The 22927-nt window shown below is 43.3% G+C and overlaps 2 protein-coding genes across 2 annotated transcripts in view; one reads left to right on the top strand and one right to left on the bottom strand.

Moving 5' to 3' along the window:
- The window catches only part of sec23a (Sec23 homolog A, coat complex II component), a 42310-nt gene that overhangs the window by 5779 nt on the left and 13604 nt on the right, over positions 1–22927 (bottom strand). Inside the window, exons 13-18 of the mRNA XM_083792598.1 lie at positions 11249–11355; positions 8403–8556; positions 7443–7520; positions 4327–4488; positions 2483–2569; positions 92–247 (exon numbers count right to left, since the gene is read on the bottom strand). Coding sequence (XP_083648724.1) covers positions 92–247; positions 2483–2569; positions 4327–4488; positions 7443–7520; positions 8403–8556; positions 11249–11355 — 744 coding nt within the window. The remainder of the gene's footprint in view (positions 1–91; positions 248–2482; positions 2570–4326; positions 4489–7442; positions 7521–8402; positions 8557–11248; positions 11356–22927) is intronic.
- On the top strand, positions 13720–18015 carry LOC310878466 (histamine H2 receptor; the record flags this gene model as incomplete). The annotated part of the gene is made up of 4 exons (XM_083792795.1): positions 13720–14204; positions 15833–16026; positions 17303–17456; positions 17739–18015. The coding sequence occupies 4 exons, from the start codon at positions 13720–13722 to the stop codon at positions 18013–18015; spliced, it is 1110 nt and encodes a 369-aa protein (XP_083648921.1).

The following is a 22927-nucleotide window of genomic DNA, read 5'->3' on the forward strand; positions in this document are numbered from 1 at the left end:
GCCACCCTTAGGTGTCTTACTGGTATATATATATATATATATATATATATATATATATTGTATTATGTACTATATATGTTGTATAGTATACCTGGCTTCCTCCGTGCTGCGTGTCGATGTATCTGGGCATGGGGAAGCGGGTCTGCAGCAGCTCCTGAGCGTCGTCAACTGGAGCTTGAAGGAGATGTTTGAAGTTTTCGTATTCTGGCATTTCCTGATAGCCTGCCGTACGCCACTGAGATACAGTCTGAGAGAGAGAGACAGAGACAGAGAGGGAGAGAGGGAGAGAGGGGGAGAGAGAGAGAGAGAGAGAGAGAGAGAGAGAGAGAGAGAGAGAGAGAGAGAGAGAAAAGAGAAAGGGAGCGAGACAAAACAAAACATTATAAACATGAAACTCAAACAACAAAACTAAATAATAAATCATTTGAAAGTAAACATAAAATAATGTGCCTCATTTACTTCACTGATGCATGTGTTTTTACAATTACACACTGTATGTGTGTAAAAAAGTAAAATTACACACACTGGTCCTCATTCACAAAAGAGAAATATGCCACAGTGTAACGGATGCGTAAACAGATCGTATTAATCCGTCCGATCAAGCTACGAATTTTTGCCGTGCAATTCAAAGAGTGGTGTGTACCACAGGTGCGCAGGCGTATCGCAGGTGTATGTCATATTGAATGCAGCGGGTGCCAAGTGATCGGAAAATCACCCGACAACCTCATTTGCATGGATCCACGCCCCATGTCACACCATAAAAGGCTTCAAGCATGACTCAGCAGTTTGTCTGAGATCCATCTGTCAAAAAAAGAAAAAAGGCTCTGCGCAGCTCAAACGGTCCCCGACGGCGGAACAACAAAAAAATTATATTTTCCAGTGACTAGCGGCTTCACAAATTAGGTTACAATAGAAATTATTGCTGGAAAGAAATCACGGCCGCGGTCACTGCTGTATATGAATAGAATATAGTACTAGCCCGCACTCCATTATATATATTACAGGCGATGAGCTTGTAGAGCAGTTAATTTCGACAGGCGGGTCTCTGCACGGACAGAACTTCAAGCAAACAGCGCGATAATTATATGTATATATAATTATAAAGGAAACTTGCCAACTTGGCATGCATTGCTTCACTCCTTGTTAAATGTCAGAACGTTAATAAGTTAACTGATGTTACAGTTTCACTTTCACATAATGAGAAAGAAGTTCATATATTGTTCACCACACAACCAAATGCTATATTAAAACTCGGCAATGATAAAATGCCCTATATTGATTAGCCTACTGCGGTGATTCCCTGCCCTCGGATTTGGAAAGCAAATATATGGACATGCATGGACACAGGACATATTTTATTTATTTTATTTCTTGTGGGATTAATTCGTTTTTGGACTAAAGGCTATAGCCCATTTCATCCGATCCAACTTGTTGTATGTTTCCTCAGCTGCAGGTAAGAGTTGGCTATTCTGTGTGGCGTCCGCATGTGATAAATATACATTATTATAAATGAATACCACGACGCAGATATAGCTGCTTGCAGCAAAGGCATTTAGACCTATGTGAAACTTTAATTGGCTCTGTCAACATATGCTGATCAGCGAGTTGTGGTAATAATAATCATCATAAACAGCCTTTCTTGTCTGTCTGTCTGTCCGTCATGTTTGTGAACAAGCGCAAGTGGAGGTGAGCTGGCTTAAAACTATGATATGACTGGCCAACTTTCAAACACGCTGATGCCATTCATTCAGTATAGGCTAATGTGGTCTTCTATATTTTATATAGGGCTAATTAGCCCTAGTGACTACTGTCTGTCAGACCGTTATATTAATTTCCAATGTGAATTTCAACCAGATTAGACTCTGTTCAGTGGCAGCATGCAGCATACAAGTGATACTTGGCTTTTATATAGGCTATCGTTTTTTTATGTGCTGACCAATGTTGGGGATCACATGCCTATACATATTTTATCTGTGATTTGGGAACTATTTATTGATTCAGCATGAAGACTAAAGCCTTCTGAATAAATCTACGCAAGTGTATGCATTCTACGCCATGGGGTACCGTGGCGGAGCAATTTGCGGAGTTTCCGACCAACCAACAACATGTCCATGAATTTTGAATTAATGTGGGAATCCACATAAATGCCAGTCCGCTCACGTTACGTAACATTATGAGCGTAAACGCCGTTGTGAATGAGGACCTATGTGTGTAAAAAATACAATTACACACTGTATGTGTAAAAAATGGTCATCTCAACTGGATTAAAGCGCTATATAAATGCACAATTTACCATCAATCCGTAGTCAATTTTACAAGAACAAACCCCGAAACATGCTAAGACCTCAGTATAAGCGAGTGTGACAGGCATTTAAACATGCTAAGAACTCAGTATAAGCACATGTGACAGGCATTTAAACATACTCAACCTCAACATCAAACACAGCAAGCACAGCAAACGCGTGCGTGTGTGCGTACATACCTCTCCATGGTAGATGAGTATCTGGAAGAAGGTGTCCATCAGTAGGATTCTGTCTGGTAGGATACTGCTGCTGTCCAATAGAACAGGCTGAAACACACCATAGGAACCCCTTAATGTTACTGCTGCTGCTGTCATTTTTGCCATGAAAATATTTGTGTAAGTGTTGTTGCAGTTTGTTTTTACTGTTCGAGACCGAAGACACATTTCCACACGTGGACAATAAATGAAACTAACTAACTTAATGTTACTGCTGCTGTCTAACAACACAGGGTGAAACACACCATAGACACAGACACAAACTTAAAGGCATTGTGTTGAAGCTATTCTCATCCACTCTCACTGCAGGGAGTTCCACTTCCAACTACTTCCCTCTGGTAGACGGTACAAAGTACCAAAAGCTAACCGTAACATTTAACAAATTAATTCCTAATGCCATTAAAGGCACTAAGTGATATCATGTCTCGCTAGATTTGTTTTAAATGTATTTGCTACAGTTTGTTGTCCTGCATTTTTGCCATGAAAATAATTGTGTAAGTGTTGCAGTTTGTTTTTACTGTTGTTTGAGACTGAAGACAAATTTCCACACGTGGAGAATAAATGAAACTAACTAACTTAATGTTACTGCTGCTGTCTAACAACACAGGGTGAAACACACCATAGACACAGCTTAATGTTACTGCTGCTGTCTAACAGCACAGGCTGAAACACACCATAGACACAGACACAAACTTAAAGGCATTGTGTTGAAGCTATTCTCATCCACTCTCACTGCAGGGAGTTCCACTTCCAACTACTTCCCTCTGGTAGACGGTACAAAGTACCAAAAGCTAACCGTAACATATTTAACAAATTCATTCCTAATGCCATTAAAGGCACTAAATGACATCATGTCTCGCTAGATTTGTTTTAAATGCAATGCATTTGCTACCGTTTGTTGTCCTGCATTTTTGCCATGAAAATAATTGTGTAAGTGTTGCAGTTTGTTTTTACTGTTGTTTGAGACTGAAGACAAATTTCCACACGTGGAGAATAAATGAAACTAACTAACTTAATGTTACTGCTGCTGTCTAACAACACAGGGTGAAACACACCATAGACACAGCTTAATGTTACTGCTGCTGTCTAACAGGTGAAACAGACCACCACACAGCTTAATGTTACTGCTGCTGTCCAACAGGTGAAACAGACCACCACACAGCTTAATGTTACTGCTGCTGTCTAACAGGTGAAATACACCATAGACACAGCTTAATGTTACTGCTGCTGTCTAACAGGTGAAACAGACCACCACACAGCTTAATGTTACTGCTGCTGTCCAACAGGTGAAACAGACCACCACACAGCTTAATGTTACTGCTGCTGTCCAACAGGTGAAACACACCATAGACACAGCTTAATGTTACTGCTGCTGTCCAACAGGTGAAACACACCATAGACACAGCTTAATGTTGCTGCTGCTGTCCAACAGGTGAAACACACCACCACACAGCTCCTTCATATTACAGTTCCATTCATGCAACAGCTTTGTGTCTGTTTAAGAGTACTGCACCACCAATTGTATTTTGACCCATATTTTGTCCACAAACTATATGCACCCCCCCCCCTATATATAAACTATATATAGTATACTATATATGTAACGTAATTATAAACAATTTGATGTTGACTTGATTAAAGTTATATTTAACTTATAATAAGCAAACAATTTAATAGTAAATACAAAGATCGTTTTTATATATTAGTCTTTGTTTTACCTATAAATTGAACTTTTGTTTATGTAAGCTCGATTCTAGAACCTCACAACTTATGGTTGTAGGTATGTGTGTGTGTGTGTGTGTGTGTACCTCTGGGGGTCCACTGAAGGAGTATGCGTACAGGATGGGTTGGATCATGATGAGAGACTGAGTGAGGTCTTGTCTCATGAACTGATGTCTGTAATATGAACTCTCATCAGGACTGTTGTTGAACACTTGGAGGAACGGAGACCTGCGCAGGTGGAACATAAACTACACACACACACACACACACACACACACACACACACACACACACACACACACACACACACACACACACACACACACACACACACACACACACACACACACACACACACACACACACACACACACACACACACACACACACACACACAGTTCAGTACAAGAGTAGCAAGTATTCGGTCTCTGTCGGGTGGAGACCTTATGTGTCCAATTTTTTTAACTTTTTTCAGGAAATCCAAAAGTAGCAACAGTAGCAGATCTACAAGCTCGTAACGAACCACTTCCAAGCCACGTTTCCACCTTGTACGTCCGGTACTTTTGACAGTTCTGTCTGGCGGCTACAGTGGAGTTAAATTAATTTCGATCCTACGCCACTAAAATGTAGAACACCCTATCAAACGCCGTTAAGAAATGCGATTCCCTAGACTCCTTCAAAAGCGCTCTCTTACAGGAGCACTCAGACTCCATCCTGATTGGTTAAGATTGGCTTCCAAAGTTCACAGGAGTGCTCAGTTTCAAACAAAATGCTGCAAATCATGAACACATCGCGTGATTTCCTTGAAATTGTGCACCCACATTCCCACCAGGCCGAGGACGAAATGCCACATGAACAATTTCAACTCAGCCTCAAGGTGGCGCTATAACTGGCCGAAAAGTGTTTTTACCTCTAACTGCACGAATCTGTGGATCACTTTGTATGCCAACTCCCTAGAGGCCAAGGAAAAACCTTTGTCTGGAATTTTTCACATCTGCTCTTTATAGCGCCACCAGGAGGCCCACATATGTAAAACACATTTTCTATTATTACTCCTTCAGATTTTATCCAAATTTCACGCAAATCGGTACACATGATCTCCATAGTCATGTGATCAACACAGGTTTGTTTGATTTCTCATATTCCATCCTGATTGGCCACGATTGGCTCCTACAGTTTTCAGGAGTAGCAAATGGCCACAACTCGGCAGCGTCCGATTGCGATGAAACTGTGCACGCATATTCCCACTAGGCTGAGGAAGAATCCTGGTGGAGACCTGTGCCGATTGGCACTTTATCTAGTTGTAGGTTTGCCATTTTTGAAAAATCGTGAAAATGTACATTTTAACATTTAATCAAATCTTTGCTTCTGGGGGGTCCCTGGAACAACATATTTTCAGATATGAAATATTGAGCACCACTGATACAGAAACATACGGTTTTTGAAGACATTTTTTAAATTTCGACGTCAGGCCAAAATCGGTTAACACACTGTACCATACAGTAGGGCTGGGGCGGTATGGGATTTTTATTACCGCGGTTATTGCCGGCCCCCATACCGCCGGTATGGCGGTTATTACCCCCCCCCCCAATAATAAGGGGGGAATAATAAGAGGGCTAATAAAAGTTACAGGTATGGTGTGTGCGATATTAATTGTGAGATTACCATAATGACGGTAATCATTAAAGGACCACTTTTGAACCTATCTTCATATAATAGGTCCTCACTAATAGTCATGATAATGATTTTTTTTATTTTTTGAACCGCGGTAATGAACCCGATACCACGGTATGCGTTACATACCGGCGGTATGGCGGTATTGCGGTTATTGCACCCAGCCCTACCATACAGATGTACTAGTTATATTGTATTAGCATTGTCTACCATACAAATCTGCTAGTTATATTCATACATATATTCAACATACTGTACCATACATTACAGATTGGATAGAATAACGTTTCATCCTATTAAATAAGCTCCCGATTGCAGCTTTGTAGGAACAAGTGAGAACGTTAAAATGAAAAGTAGAAAACTAAAGTGGTGTTTGACTGGGATTATTTGTAAAACAATCTATTGTATTACAGTATATATACACACGTGTAGGATATTTTAATGGGATTATTTCTACAGATGCAGTGGCAAGTAGAGATTAAAGGGACAATTTTTGCAATACAAAATATATGTTAATGACTTTTAGAAGATGTGGTTTAGAAGTGTGGTTTTAGATATTTTAGATTTTATGGACACTCATTCACTCACTCATGGACGCTGGGCTCACTTCCTTCCTGGACTACAATTCCCATAATGCTTTGGTGCACTGCTCCTCCTTGTGGATAGAGGAGGGCTGTCTTACTGAGACAACATGTAGTCCAAGGACTGTCTAAAGAGGACGAGACGCGAAGACCGTACGTTGCTCCATGGAAGGAAAGAAACATGCGCAGTTGAGACCAGGAAGTTGGACATGACAAATCCATAGATATGGCACCATGGCACAAATGGCCCAGCAGATGGCGTGCTGCCAATGAAAGGAGAGATGCTTGTACAGATATGTCACGTCCGACCAACATTATTACTGTCTGTGTGATGATCTATGCTGGGACTTACTTATGCATTTGCTGTTAAAACGTTAATATAAAAGGTAAAATGCAATGACGTGACATGATATGTACAAGCATATCTCCTTTCAGTGGCATCACGCCATCTGCTGGGCCATTTGCATGTTTCATTCCTTCCATGGAGCACCATGGAGCAACATGGCGTCGCCTCGTCCTCTTTAGACAGTCCTTGATGTAGTCCAAGGACTGTATAAAGAGGACGGGAAGCGAAGACCGTAAGGGCGCCGCCATGTTGCTCACATGGTGCTCCATGGAAGGAAAGAAACATGCGCAATGGGCTTTATGCAGCCAACACTTCCACGTTCAGCTTCCTTGGTCTGCAACTGCGCATGTTTCTTTCCTTCCATGGAGCACCATGTGAGCAACATGGCGTCGCCCGTACGGTCTTCGCTTCTTGTCCTCTTTAGACAGTCCTTGATGTAGTCCAGGAAGTAAGTGAGCCCAGGGTCTGTGACATCATGGACACTGCACAAAATATCTAAAACCACATAATACACACACACAATGACCCAGGAAAGTGTTCAAAATCTTCTAAATGTCTTTTTTTTGTGCAAAAAGTGTCCCTTTGAGGTTGAAGTGGTTACCTGTGGATAGAGCGAAAAGGTCTCAGAGAATCTGAAGGAGTTTGGATCGTCTTTATGGTAGTCTCCAAACTTCTGACACTGAAAAGAAACAACAACAATAACAATAAATGAATATTTATTCTTCATATAGCATTTTCATGACATGATTGCGGCGCAGTGAGCTGTGCTTTGAAGTTCTCTGACTACAGAGGCTAGTAGGTGTAGGTGTAGGGGGAGTTTATTCCAAGCTGTCGGGCTATAGAAGCAGAAAGATGCTGTGTTTTCGATATGCCATTGTAGACAGTGTTGCCAACTTAGCGGATTTGTCGCCATATTTAGCTTCTTTCCAGACCCCCCTAGCAACTGAATTAGTGAAAAGCTTCTGGCGAGAAATCTAGCTACTTTTTCTGGTGAATTGGGGACAAATTGTGTTGACAGGCGCCAGAGAAAAAACGCTAATTTTTCTTAATTTTCCTTCTCAGCCTCAAATCCGCCTCAAATCCGGCAAAACTAAAAGTGGTCGGCGCGTCTGGCTCAGTGGCTTCCTTGGCTCGGTTATGTGCACAGACTGCCAGTGCTTCCTCCTTTCTTGCTCTGTGACAGAGCAAGCACTGGCAGCTCACTTTAGTCACTTTTAGTTTAGTAAAAATAAAATACACACTCAAAAGCATAAAGTATTAACCTTCTAATACCTGTATGGATTGGAACTAAATAGCGTTCTAAACGTTAGTTGAATTGAGGTATGTTTCTTTGCTATTGGGGGCGCCTAAAAGTCGCTAGGGACGCAAAAAAAAAAGCGACTTCTAGCTACTTTTCGAGGAGCCACTAGCTATTTCCGTTACTGGAGAGTTGGCAACACACTTGGAGCAGGTTAGCAGTGGAGGACCTGAGGGGGACATTTGGAGCATATCTAGACAGGCAGTCATACATCTGGTGTGTGTGTGTGTGTGTGTGTGTGTGTGTGTGTGTGTGCGTGCGCACCAGTCGTATCAGCTGTCGGTCCAGCCATCTCAGTACGTCGGGTCCCTCCTCCGTCTCGGCGCGGTACACCGCCAGGCGGGCCATCAAGATGGCCGCCGCCTCCTGGTCGAACGACGCAGCGATGTTCTGGATCTGAGTCTGTGCATCTGCCCAGCTAGAGAGAGAAAGAGAGAGAGCAACTAACTTTAATTCAATTTCATTTGAATAAAATACTGCTACTTCTCGCAAATGTATTTTATACTAAGTGAATGCAAAAACATTGAAATACTGCTGTCAACATTCAAAAGTATAAAGCGAACGTCTCCTATATGGATGTATATTGTATCTCTGACAGAAAATGCACAATCTTTATAGTTTCACAAGATAGTATTACCCAAAGTGTTAATGTAACACAGATCAGTTTACACCTTTATTTAATTCCTATTTATATCCAATATTTATTTGTAAACACATTGTTTTATTTTGATCGTCTTGTTCCACTTCTGCTTTGGCAATGTAAACGTACGTTTTCTCATGCCAATAAAGCTCCATTTGAATTGAAATAGAATTGAGAGCCATTGAGCCATTAGTCTTACAATAACAATATATACGGCTTAAGTGGTTTCAACGTTGGTGTGCTTTTAAAAGTTGAGAATAGTTCAAACTCGTTGAGAAATGCACTTGTGACGTGAACCGCTTCTTATCAGCTGACCAATCATGACCCTATAGAGAAATGCACAGCTGGTGTGTTTGCTCTCCGTCTGCCTGCCACGAGGAACCCCGGGAGGTCCCACACCCGACTACCAGCGACCGCTGTCTCTCTCCTCTTCTTCTGCCCCCAAATTTTTATTTTTTCTTTTTTTTGCAACCTTTCTCCTCGTCATTCGACATGACCGCGGCGATATGGGACGAAATACAAGGCTACAGCAATACTGAAGAATGCAGACCTGCTAGTCTAAACAGAATGCGTGTCGCACGATCACCACTTCATTTTTTTATTTATTTTTTTGGAACATGCCTTAAATTGTCTTTTCTGTTTTTTCCTCTCCAGACCATATCTCTTTTCTGAAAATATAAGATCTAGATCTGCGATTATCGTCAAATGATGCTAGGTTTCAAGTGTCTCACGTTAGCAGAGTGTGTCAGCAGAGTCTACACGGCGTCAAATAAACCAGTTTACGGCCTCCCTCCCCCCTCCGTCTCTCTTATCTAGATGGACATTTCCTGTCCAAACGCAGCCCGTCGTCCACCCCAGCCTCCCGTGTGTTATACCAGCTGCACTCTTTACAACCAGCCACACACCTCGTTGAAGATAGGACACTTATTACCGTCAGCTCTGTTTCTGCGGCAGACACTAAAAACCTGCTGTTGACGGAAGATCTGGTACACAAAATTACTGTCCCACCAGCAACACTGCCTCGATGTACTGTAGCAGTGAGGGATTAAAGTAAAAAATATATATATACAGTATCTCATGACTGAACTCTCCGTTTTGCTGACGGATGGACAAAACATTTAGGTCTATTAATTAATCAAGACAATTTAGGATGTCTTGTGGACACCTGCCTCATCAGTTGGTTTGTACTGTCTGTGTAAGCATTTCACAACTGTACTGAATCAAAACAAGAGCAGGGAAGACTAGGTGACAGTCACACTACTGCTAGTAACGTCTGTACCAAATGCACGTGTTGTTTATGTATGCTTTTTATTGTTTACTGTTATTTTCTGCTGCTGAATCTGTAAAGCACTTTGGAAAAGTCCTGTATAAATGAATTCATTATCATTAAAGATTATTGGGTAGTTTATTTTGGAAATTATTGTATTGTAGGAATTATAAACAGAGGGGGGAAAAAAAGGTGAGTTGTCCCAAATTTCCCCAGTGGTCACTCTGTCCCTGACGTTGTTACTGCCAACCACTGGTCCTTTACTATACTACCTCACAGTCACGCTGGGAAAGACCTAGCCGGTTGAGTGGTGAAAAGACCCAGCCGGTTGAGTGGTGAAAAGACCAGGTTGTGACCAGGCTTTTCTCTCTGCCTTAGGTTGTGACCAGGTTTTTCTCTCTGTCTTAGGTTGTGACCAGGTTTTTCTCTCCGTCTTAGGTTGTGACCAGGCTTTTCTCTGTCTTAGGTTGTGACCAGGCTTTTCTCTCTGTCTTAGGTTGTGTCCAGGCTTTTCTCTCCGTCTTAGGTTGTGACCAGGCTTTTCTCTCTGTCTTAGGTTGTGTCCAGGCTTTTCTCTCCGTCTTAGGTTGTGACCAGGCTTTTCTCTCTGCCTTAGGTTATGAGCAGGCTTTTCTCTCTGCCTTAGGTTGTGAACAGGCTTTTCTGTCTGTTTTAGGTTATGACCAGGTTTTACTCTCTGCCTTAGGTTGTGACCAGGCTTTTCTCTCTGTCTTGGGTTGTGACCAGGTTTTTCTCTCTGCCTTAGGTTGTGACCAGGCTTTTTTCCCTGCCTTAGGTTGTGAACAGTTTACTCTCTCTGTCTTAGTTCATGACTAGGCGTTTCTCTTCTCAGATGAGTAAGGCTGGGACTGAGGCTACCTGAGATGAGTAAAGGGCATTGCAAAAACTAAAATTGATAAAACGCGCCTATAGAAGTCGCGGTGCGACAACGCAAGCGTATTTACGTGAGCTGCGGTCCCGTGAATTTGTTGCGCGCGTGCTCGTTACGTGCACACGCCCGCGACTCACCAGACCTGGATTCTGTTTAGCTTTTTGTTTACGCTTGTGTTGTCGCGCCCCTCTTCAACAGACCTGGAGGAGACCTGTGTTGATCCAGGCAACAACGCCTGCGTTCCTCGCTTCACGTTTGCAAGGCCCTTAAGGCTGGGACCCTCACAGCAGCACTAGAATAGTAGTACTTACTTCCTGGCAATAGTGGATACTCTGATTCGTCTCTGTCCAGAGGAGTGTTGGTACTGGGTGACAAACTGGATGGCTCCCCGACCTCCCTGAGGGATAGGAGCGTTGTGCTGCACGCACACGCACACACACACACACACACAAACACACACACAAACACACAGACCCACAGAAGTTAGTAGAGTCGCATAATGTCAGAACATTTTATAAAAGTAATAGTGATATTGACTTTAATGCAGATGAATAAAACAAACAATAATACATCCATAACAGAGGTGGAACACACACACACACACACACACACACACACACACTTTCTTCCTGGACCGACGTCTCAGACAGACAGACAGACAGACAGAAATAGATGTTGGAGGAATGGAGTGGTTGAGGTAACTCAGGCTTTAAGTAGTGGTTAAACACAATGACATGATGGTGTGTGTGTGTGTGTGTGTGTGTGTGTGTGTGTGTGTGTGTGTGTGTGTGTGTGTGCATCTATCCTTCCATTGTCACATCAGGTGACTGACAGAAGTACCATGACAACAGCACATCCAGAGAATTATTTTATCACTCACAGTGTGTACACACACACACACACAGCTGGCAGAGGGAACAAACGGGAGTTTGCCTGAAGCGGAGAAGAGTATTTTGAGGATTACGAAGATGTTTCAGCAAGTACATTTCATTTATAGATTACTATCATTGTTATTAGTACAACTACTGTTTTTATTAGCACTAGTAGTAATACTTTTATTATCTTCATTATTATTACCATTAGTACTGCTTTTATTGTTTTCAAACTTTTCACTTAATATCAGTATTACTAATACTACTCTTTTTACTACTACTTTTATTATTATCATCATTATCATTAAAGTGACTTCAGGTGTCAAAAATTAACAAAAGTAATTATTAATAGTTGGTGATATTTCTATATAATTTGACAAATAATAAGTGGGTCGCAGACACCAAGACATTCAAAACATTTATTTCATTTTTGAACAGGGACAAACGTTCCGGCTATCCAGCCTTCATCAGTTGATGAAGGCTGGATAGCCGGAACGTTTTGTCTGCAAAAAAATTAATGTGGTCACATGAACAGTATATAATTTTACAACAATAAACTATTTGAACGGATTGTTTTAGTTGTGTGGTAGAAACTGAATGTTCAGTTAGCCTCTGTGTTGTTTTCATGTTGCCAATGTGCTCGGGGTCAGTTATAAAACAGATTTCTTTTTTTTCCTAAATTTCTATCCCACGATTTTAGTAACCCATTTTTTCACTGTGTGTCAATCGTCTAATGTAACTGTTCTGGGGTCAGTTATAAAGCAGATGTTTACACATGTTGTGTGATGTCGATACAGCTGTTCTGGGGTCAGTTATAAAGCAGATGTTCACACATGTGTTGGGTTGTGTCCATACAGCTGTTCTGGGGTCAGTTATAAAGCAGATGTTCACACATGTGTCCATACAGCTGTTCTGGGGTCAGTTATAAAGCAGATGTTCACACATGTGTCCATACAGCTGTTCTGGGGTCAGTTATAAAGCAGATGTTCACACATGTTGTGTTGTGTGACGTCGATACAGCTTATAAAGCAGATGTTCACACATGTTGTGTTGTGTCCATACAGCTGTTCTGGGGTCAGTTATAAAGCAGATGTTCACACATGTTGTGTGATGTCCATACAGCTGTTCTGGGGTCAGTGAGCTCCAGGTTGTCCAGTATGGAGTCAGTGGTTCCACTGGTCTATGCAGGTAGGATTGCTCAGACACTATTCAATGCAATACTTTTACAATTAATCAAATGAACAATACATTATTTATCATATATCAAATCAATCGTTGTGGAAAAACATCTAATAGATTCATTTATCATTGAGTATAGGATTATTTACTATTTTTGAAAACGCCTTGTCTAGGTGATTTTCTTTATTAAAAAAAGAAAATCAGGAGGCCTGGATCAATCATTTCCTATAACCGATAAAAGTTGATCAGTTGGATTCTACCACCTGCTTCGAATGTTATCAACCAAAAATCACCAGTAGATAGATTGCTTATCACTCCAGTGCAATCAAGCCAGCAGGCTGGCCTGGAGCCGACTGGCTGAGATTAGGAGACACGGAAGTGAAATTACTGCCGCCGAAGGGAAAACATATTGAGGTTAGGGGACTTATGTGGCCGGTTAAGACTGATATGAGGTTAGGGGACTTATGTAACCGGTTAAGACTGATATGAGGTTAGGGGACTTACATGGCCGGTTAAGACTGATATGAGGTTAAAGGACTTACGTGGCCGGTTTAGACCGATATTGAGGTTAGGGGATTTACGGCTAGATTCAGGGTTATGGTTAGTAATAGTCGCTCTGCTCCGCATTTCCTAATCGCAGCCGGTCGGCTCCAGGCGAGCCCGCTGGCTCCATTGCATTCGAGTGATAAGAAAACCTACTCGCGATTTCCGGCCACTTCCACACAGGCCTGATGCTGCTGTCCAGCGTGTGTTCCGTGTGTGGGAACCTGGCTCTGCTGCTGGTGCTGCTGCTCAACCGGGAGCTGCACAGCGACGTGGCGCTGCCCCTGACCCTCAGCTTCGGCGCGTGCGACCTGGCCCTGGGCCTGTCGGCGCTGCCCTTCGGCGCGCACAACGCCCTGTTCCGCCGGGCGCCGCCGCAGCAGGGCCACGCCAGCGAGGGCGCCCTGTGCCAGGGCAGCGGCTTCCTCTACCTGCTGCTGCAGACGGCGTCCGTGCAGTCCGTGGCGTGGTGCACCGTGCACAAGTTCACCGAGATCTGCCTGTCGCTGCGCTTCGCGTCGCTGTGCACCGCGGGGCGGACGCGCGCCGCGCTGGCCGCCACGTGGGCGCTGTGCCTGGCGGGCGCCGCGCTGCCCCTGGCGGGCGTGGGCGGACGCTACGTCTACAGCCCCGCCTGCTTCCTGTGCATGCCCAGCTTCCGGCCGCCCTACAGGTAAGAGTCGTTTTCCGATATTCCGATATTAATAGCGGTATCGGAAAGTGATACAGGTATGCCGCTAACTACATAAAATGCTGGTATGAACGTGTACCTGTTATTTAATTTGTATTATTTTTTTAATGCTTTAGTTGACTGGATTATTTACATTATTATTTCCCTGGCTATTAAGACAAATATGCCTTAAAACACTATACTTTATAACTAAAAAAATTAAATAAAAACACCAGTATCACATCAGTCAAAAACACATCAGTATTTTATTTCTTTCATAAATAGAGAATCTTTCACTCAATAAAGACTGCTCCTGTCGCAAGTTGATGATGTCATATGACCATGTGTGGTCCAGCCCTATTCTCTTTATTCAGACCACAGCCATCTTGCCAGAAAGGTGATACCTAGCTGACACTTCCCATAGACAGCCCATTCATCCAAACAGAAAAGTCCTCTCTAATTATATTAAACAACATCCAAATCACCAACATTGCAGCTGTAGGGAAAGCTTGAATTATCCTATTTCAAGTGTTTGTTTCATAAACATTTCATTTATGAGCTACTTCCTGTCAAGAAATTCCTTGCAGATGATTTTGTTTGGAAGTGCTCGTTGACTATCACTCAACGGCCCATGCGTACCACCTGTTTTGAATGTGCACATCATGCAGGAGGCAGCAGGAGGTTGCTTTACTGATAACGAGCGCTTCCATACTCTGATACTTAGAAAATACAGTAATCATCTGCAAGGAATTTCTTCACAGGAAGTAGCTCATAAAGGGTGCGTTCGGAAATGCGCACCGGGAATGTGGTCAGTTTGTTGAGTGTGGTGGGCGGTGACGTCACAGTGTGCCTTATTTACGAACGACCACAGCTGTGACGCAGTCACACCGCCGACACCGGACAAACCCCAGCTTCAGGGTAGGGTCGCTCGGTGCGGGCACTCGGCACACCCGGTGTGCACCGCACTGGATTTTCGAACGACAACGCACCGAGTGCACTGAATAAACGAACGACAAGAGAGCACACCAGTGCGTTCAGGGCGCATTTCCGAACGCACCCAAAATGTCTACGGTGGATTTTTATTAAACAAAAACTTTACAGATTGAAAGAGGACAATTCAAGCTTTCCCTACAGCTGCAATGTTGGTGATTTTGACGGTGTTTAATATAATTAGAGACCAATAGAGAGGACTTTTCTGTTTGGATGAATGGGTTCTCTATGGGAAGTGTCATCTAGGTATCACCTTGCTGGCAAGATGGCAGCCGTGCGAATATCATCAATGGAATGGAATGCACGTGCTACAAATATTTAAAATATTGCTTTGATGCTCATGTTAACCTTAGGAAGTATTAAGTTGTTTTTTATAAGCATATCAATTCCATAGTCAACACATGGACATATGCGACGGGAGCAGTACATATTGAGTGAAAGATTCTCTTGAAATAAATCAAATATTGCTGGTGTTTTCATTTTGGTTATAGAGGGCAAATATAATGTTTTAGGCAAATTTGTCTCATTAGATTTAATAGATTTAAGCAATTATTAAAGCTGTAACTAAAGCTAAGGCGACACAGATGCGTCTTCAGGTCTAAACGGGTTAAATGTCCGTCATTCCATGTCTCTACCCACAGGGCCTTCAACGTGAGCGTCATGGCCCTGGGGATCATGGCTCCCATCCTGCTCATGTGCGCCCTCTACGGGTACATCGTCTACGTGGCCAGGAAGCAGGTGAGGCGAGGGACGTTCATGTGCAACGACCAGCACTGCTTCTACGTTCCCGCCAACAACTACTTCAGGAGCTCCGTGGTGATGGCGGCCACCTCAGGTCAGTTTGCGTTTCGCTTCCCGGCGCTGTGGGTGGTTTCCCTCCTCTGCGTCATCAGCGCCCATATCCTATTAGGCGGGGTTGGCGAAAGGGCCTTTCTGTGTGGAGTTTGCATGTTCTCCCCGTGTCCCCTAGGGCAGGTACCCTCAGAAATAAACATGCAGTAATCCTGGTCTCTATACTGCCTCCCCCTGGTCAGCCAGGGCGCCCGATGGAGGAAAAAGGAACTGGTTGGAAGAAAGTGTTCCTTCCACCACGCGCTACGAAAATACCTGTATACCTTTGTTGGGAAATGTTGTTGGGTAGGCCCTAAAATTACAATGCTTCGTGGGGACTTATTTTGGGCACACGTATTTTACCATCCGCTCCAGACCGGTTCACACGGCGGTTTTGGAACACAGACCAGGCTTTCCTCCGAGGTGGAAAGCCTGGTGGCGTGAGGTTAAGAGAGATGAAGCATAATGTCAGCCTGTATGCCATCTAACCCAGAGAGATGTAGCATAATGTCAGCCTGTGTGCTGTAGTCATTTCTAAAACAAACAAGGTTCCATGGTTGCTGTGGTTTAGTGTGTGTGTGTGTGCGTGCTCTAACTGGTCATTACACAGTACAGCAGCCTTCAGGCTGCTTCCCGCTATAATCTCTGCTCGTAAAACGGCATGGGGAACGAAACACAGATGAAGCACTGTGATAAGTAAAGATGCATAAAATAAAAACCTTCAAATATGGAGATAAGACGAGTACAGCGAGGTGCAGAGCAACTAGGAAGGTGTTCATAACGGAGATTAGAGGCATCGTGGTCAGAAGAAGACGCCATGGACACCATCTACTGACAACACATCTAACATTAGCTCTCATAGACAGACACCTGGAGGTTCAAAACCATTTGTCCATCAAGTACAAAAAAAAAAAACCGCAAACTTCACAAGTGTCTAATTGTGATCAAAACCGGCCCACCTCACACGCAATCCCCCCCCCCCCCCACCCAAAGAAAACAGGTTGTTTCGAGGAAGCAATCTGCTTGGTTGAAGTAGCTACCTAATCAAAACATTAGAAAAATCAGCTGTGCTGCTCTCCTAGAGCGGAGCCGACTGGGTTGCGATTTTCTTGGAAGATTTTTGGCTGCCCTACACCTCAGTGTGTCGTGTTGTGTTCTAGTGTGTTGTGTTGTGTTATAGTGTGTTGTGTTGTGTTCTAGTGTGGTGTGTTGTGTTGTGTTACAGTGTGTTGTGTTCTAGTGTGTTGTGTTGTGTTACAGTGCGTTGTGTTGTGTTCTAGTGTGTTTGTTGGTCTGCTGGCTGCCCTACATCGCGGTGTGTTTCTATGAGACTCTGGGAGGAGAGGAGGTTCCAGCCCTGCTCTCTGCTCTGTCCACCTGGCTGTCCCTGTCCACGGCTGCCCTCAACCCCTGGATCAACGCCTTGGCACAGACGTAAGACCGACCCCCCCACACACACACACACACACCACTCCACCACACACACGCACGCACGCCACACACACCCCCCTGGCTGTGCCTGTCCACGGCTGCACTCAACCCCTGGATCAATGCTATGGCACAGAGGTAACACACATACACCTGTCCCCGTCTACGGCTGCCCTCAAAAGTTTTTTGATTCAAGCGTTTTTTTTAATGAATCTTAATTTACTGGATTAGTTGTATTAATGGTACTACAACCTCCACCTCTGTCAGTCGGTACAGGTGTGCTCTCAGGCGGAGTCTGTCCAAGCTCTGCCGGGTGTTTCGTCCGGAGGGGGCCCGCCCCTGTAGCCCCGCCCTCCACCTGGACTCGGCCAATCAGAGCGCGAAGACATCGACGGCATCACTATCGCCGCTGGCGCTGCCGCCGCAGACCGCCGGAGCGGACACGCCTCCAACTCTGCCTCTAGCTCCGCCCGTCATCAAAATAACACCAGCGTCCTTACAGGCGTCGCCATCCTCTCCCATCAGATCGACACCAACCCCGACACCAAGGTTAGGGTCACAATAAGACCCTCGTCTCCATAACCCCGACACCACAGTTAGGGTCACAATAACACCCTAACCCCGACACCACGGGGTTAGGGTCACAATAACACCCTAACCCCGACACCAAGGTTAGGGTCACAATAAGACCCTCGTCTCCATAACCCCGACACCACAGTTAGGGTCACAATAACACCCTAACCCCGACACCACGGGGTTAGGGTCACAATCACACCCTAACCCCGACACCAAGGTTAGGGTCACAATAACACCCTAACCCCGACACCACGGGGTTAGGGTCACAATAACACCCTAACCCCGACACCAAGGTTAGGGTCACAATAAGACCCTCGTCTCCATAACCCCGACACCACAGTTAGGGTCACAATAACACCCTAACCCCGACACCACGGGGTTAGGGTCACAATAAGACCCTAACCCCGACACCACGGTTAACCTCAGTAAAACTATTTCTAAAGTAAACCTAACCTTATTCCTAAACGTAACCTCAGTAAAACTATGGCTAAACCTAACCTTATTCCTAAACGTAACCTCAGTAAAACTATGCCTAAAGCCCTAAACCTAACCATATCCTCAGTGAAACTATGCCTAAACCTAACCTTATCCTCAGTGAAACAAATAACTAAAAGGTGCGTTCAGACGTGGATGGTTAGAGCATACAAAGTCAATGCAAAGACGAGAATTGCGCGACCTGGCGCGGTACAAATGGGACGAACCGAGGCGAATATATATATATATATATATATATATATTCAGGTCTGAACGCAGTTTAAGAATACAAAAACTGCTAGGGCCGAGCGGTCCACAAAAAAAAGATAAAAGGGGTCCAGAGTGGGCTTTGGGGCGAGCGTTCTTGTGTTGGGATTACTCCTGTTGGACTTCGACTACTACAAAGATCTTAAAAAGACAAAAGAGTGGCCGCACACACTGATAGTGCCGATTATTTATTAGGATGCAGAGTAGGAACCAACGTTTGGGCAGATGCAACTGCCTTCTTCAGGGTATCATGGACTACTGGCATTCACACTAAAAAGCCATTCATAGACTGTATAAATACTTAATATTCACCGTTGATAGACTGTACATAGCAGAATGCTGATAGTTTTTGCATAACATGTCCTTGTTATTCATGTCCTCACTGTATTGCATTATTGCTATTATTTTAATGTTGTTTTATGCCTTTTCTTTTCTTTTATTCAATATGCTCTTTAAACTTTAAAGCACTTTGAGCTGCATTTCATGCCATGGAAGGTGCATATACAAGTAACGTTTTATTAGCATTTTATGATGTCAGTATGACAGTCAGAGTTAGTACATAATATCTAATCATATATTCATCGACGATAAATGTATATTTATGCATATATTCACTGCTGATAGTTTTTAAATGTATTACCATTTATTTCTTAAATGTATTACCATTTATTTCTATCAGTCAGACTCTGTCACGGTGCAGACGTCTAGCGCTTAGAACCCAAATGATATTTCGGTTTGACGGTTTGATTTAAAGCTGCACTTTCCTTTTCTACCCCGGATTTGAACTCAGTTTCCTGTGCAAGTAGTGAATTTTTTTCCATTGAGACAATAGAGCCGGCCTGCTAGCTCAGTACGGGGAATAACTTGACTCTTGACCATTAGGTCAACATTTGTGGCAGATCCTTTGTCTAGGTGAAACATGACCTTTCAGATCCTGTGTCTAGGTGAGACATGACCTTTCAAAATACAATCAATATCGCAATTGTATAATTTAGGTTTTTCAGGGTAAAAAAATAAAAATTACATAGTGCCTCTTTAAAGGACCACTTCACCACTTTTCAACCTATCTTCATATAATAGGCTTCTACTCAGTCTGTCTCATAGGAGGGCTGTGGCCAGTTCAGATTCAGAAACAGTCTTCCAGTGACATCATCGATGGGGAATACAAGCTAATAGAAACTGCAGGCTTTCTAGTCCTGAAAAGTTGCAATGCGAAAATGGAAGCCATCGTTCTCACAATAATGACAATATAAACATTTTTGTAAAAAAAAGAAATGTTTAAAAAAAATCTGCCTAATGATGATGTCACTGGAAGACAGTTTCTAAACTGCCCACAGCCCTCCTATGAGACATAGACTGAGTAGAAAAAAATCGTGCCATTTTATCATGATTATTAGTGAGGACCTATTATATGAAGAAAAAGTGGTGAAGTGGTCCTTTAATGGTGAAGTGGTTGACTAAATGTTTACCGCAGAGTGCCATGTCATGTGGCTGGAATACCCAGATGTTCATCCGATTATTCCAGCCTCGCAGTGTGACATGAGAGGCAGCAAGCTGTGTTAGCAGGAGCCGACATGGTTTATCTTTCGCCACAAACGGCAATATGTCGGCCGCGAAACAAAACAATACATCAATATAGATCAATACAAGGTTTGTTTATGTTATGGTTAATAGAGTAAAGTTGATGCTATAATTAAAGCTTTTAAACCAAATGGGGTTGATTTCTTCCATTCTGCTGCCGTTGCAATGATTATACACCTCATAACATATCAATAGGCATTACAGAATAACTCTTCCTACACTCTCAGAGTTACACACCCGTACACGGGCATTTGGAACCCGCTCAAGGACACTTTGAGACCCACTTGTGTAGCACAGTGTTTCCAGTGAGCCAACATGCACAATAGCAGCACCCCGACTCTGTCTGACCAGAATGGAACAGACTCTAATGAAGGCTCTGTTCAACAGAGCCTTCATTAGTATCATTAACACTGAACTCTGTTTTACCAGAATGGAACAGAGCCTTCATTAGCATCATTAACACTAACTCTGTCTGACCAGAATGGAACAGAGCCTTCATTAGCATCATTAACACTGACTCCGTCTGACCAGAATGGAACAGAGCCTTCATTAGCATCATTAACACTGACTCTGTCTGACCAGAATGGAACAGAGCCTTCATTAGCATCATTAACACTGAACTCTGTTTGACCAGAACGCAACATAACCGTGATTCGTATTTATCGGTCTATTTACTGTTTACTTAGCGTGAGGCAGCTTCATGAACACATTAAACTCATTAAAACAAATTACATCTCACCAACACACTGACGAAATGTGGTCTGGCCACACGATTTGTGAAACAGCGTAAAAGGAGGGTTAACCCTTGGAACATGATTGAACATGCATTCTAGTTTGCTAGTTTGACCAATTCAAGTATACGCTTTCAAATAACGAATAACCGACAATAGGCGATCTACACTGTCACACCACGTGGCAGCACGACGTGTTGTAAAGCTTGGTACATAGCCTATTCGCAGGGCACGGCATGCTTCCATAGATGACATGCTGACTTCTATGGAATCCAAAATGACTGAAATCAGCCGTGGCGACTGAGAGATTTAATCCATCCATGACACCCGCTGGACATGACACTATGTCTCAGAGGGATTTAGCCGACAATCCAACCCTTGATGCCGACTGCCAAGCAGGGTACTGTTTTTATGACTAGCGTGTGCAGGGTGCACACGCCAACACCACAATGTCCGATTATGGCTGCCTGTGATAAGGTGAGGTTACGTCCATACAACGCACCCAGCCAACATTTCATACTGGTCTTAGCTCCCCGTTTCGATTAGAAAGGAGTGGATGGCACAGAACAGCACAGCACAACCATCTACTGTCCATCTAACTCCTCCAATAGAACCTTGCCGTCTACATGCTGTCCAAGCACGCCTCCTGCTGGTGCAAAGATGACACTGTACCAGCAGTAAGGTTGACAGGAACACGCATATAAAAACACCTGGTATAGAATGCAAATTAAGCAGATCTTAAAGCTCAAAACGTGTCGCAACGTGACACAGCTTGTGGCCCCTTTTCCACCAAAAGGACTTTGGTTCTAGAACTGGTTCCGTTCTAGATTCTTGGAACCTTCGTGCTTTCACAGAACCTGCTGCGAATCGGCTTGCGTTTCCACCAGTTTTAAGCAGAACTATTGTAACAGAGGGCAGAATAGCCGAGTGGTTAGAGAGCTCTCCTGGGGGGCAGCAGGAGTCCCCATGTCGCCCCCCAGGTTCGACTCCAGGCCTGGCCAGCAGCAATGGGTCAAATATGTGTCAATATAGAGTAGTATATTGGTCGAAGTGTCCATTTCACTATGGTTCCCAGTTCAGGGTTTGGTATTTTTACTATTTTTTGGTTTCAACTATTATTTTAGGGTTCTGAACCAATTAATTTCCAGTGGAAACACTGCCAGAGTGAGATCGTACATAGACTGTTCTCAGAAAAGAGATTTGGTGTAGAGGAAAAAGTGGTGGGCCAAGTTTAGGTCAATGAACTGTGTATACTAGGGCTTAACTAGAACTGCACTCTGTCGAGTGCATACTTGCTTGTTGCACACTAGTAGGCCATAAATGGCCAACTAGTGCGCAAGCAGAGCGCGCAAGTCCTTTCGACCGCTGTAAACTGTCAAATCTCAGTATCTCTGTGAAGGAACGTTTGAAATGATTAATGTTTAGATGTAACTATTTGCTACCTACTTTATACATATAAACATCTAGTATTATTAAGTATGATTCAAGTTTCTATCTATATAAGAAATACTGTTTTATCGTTTTATAGATATATTCTGGATCCCTTTTTAGTTTTTCTAGTCATACACATACACACCACGTACTCTGGTCCCAGCAGATCAGGCACAATTAGCTATTTTATTTTTTACTGATTATGTATATAGTATACGTATGACTAGCTCTAAATGATGACGTAAGAAATATATATAGTATATATATAGTATATAGGCATATACTCTATACTCTATACTGTATAAAGTGTGTAGTTGTAAGTTGATTAGCGGTATACTGTGGTTACTTTGCGCCAAAAACCGTGACAGCTGTTCCGCCATTTGAGGCTTACGCAGAAAAACATCAAATCTGTGCCTG

The sequence above is a fragment of the Protomyctophum parallelum genome (assembly GCF_964188405.1).
Source record: "Protomyctophum parallelum genome assembly, chromosome: 20".
Classification (NCBI taxonomy): Eukaryota; Metazoa; Chordata; class Actinopteri; order Myctophiformes; family Myctophidae; genus Protomyctophum; species Protomyctophum parallelum.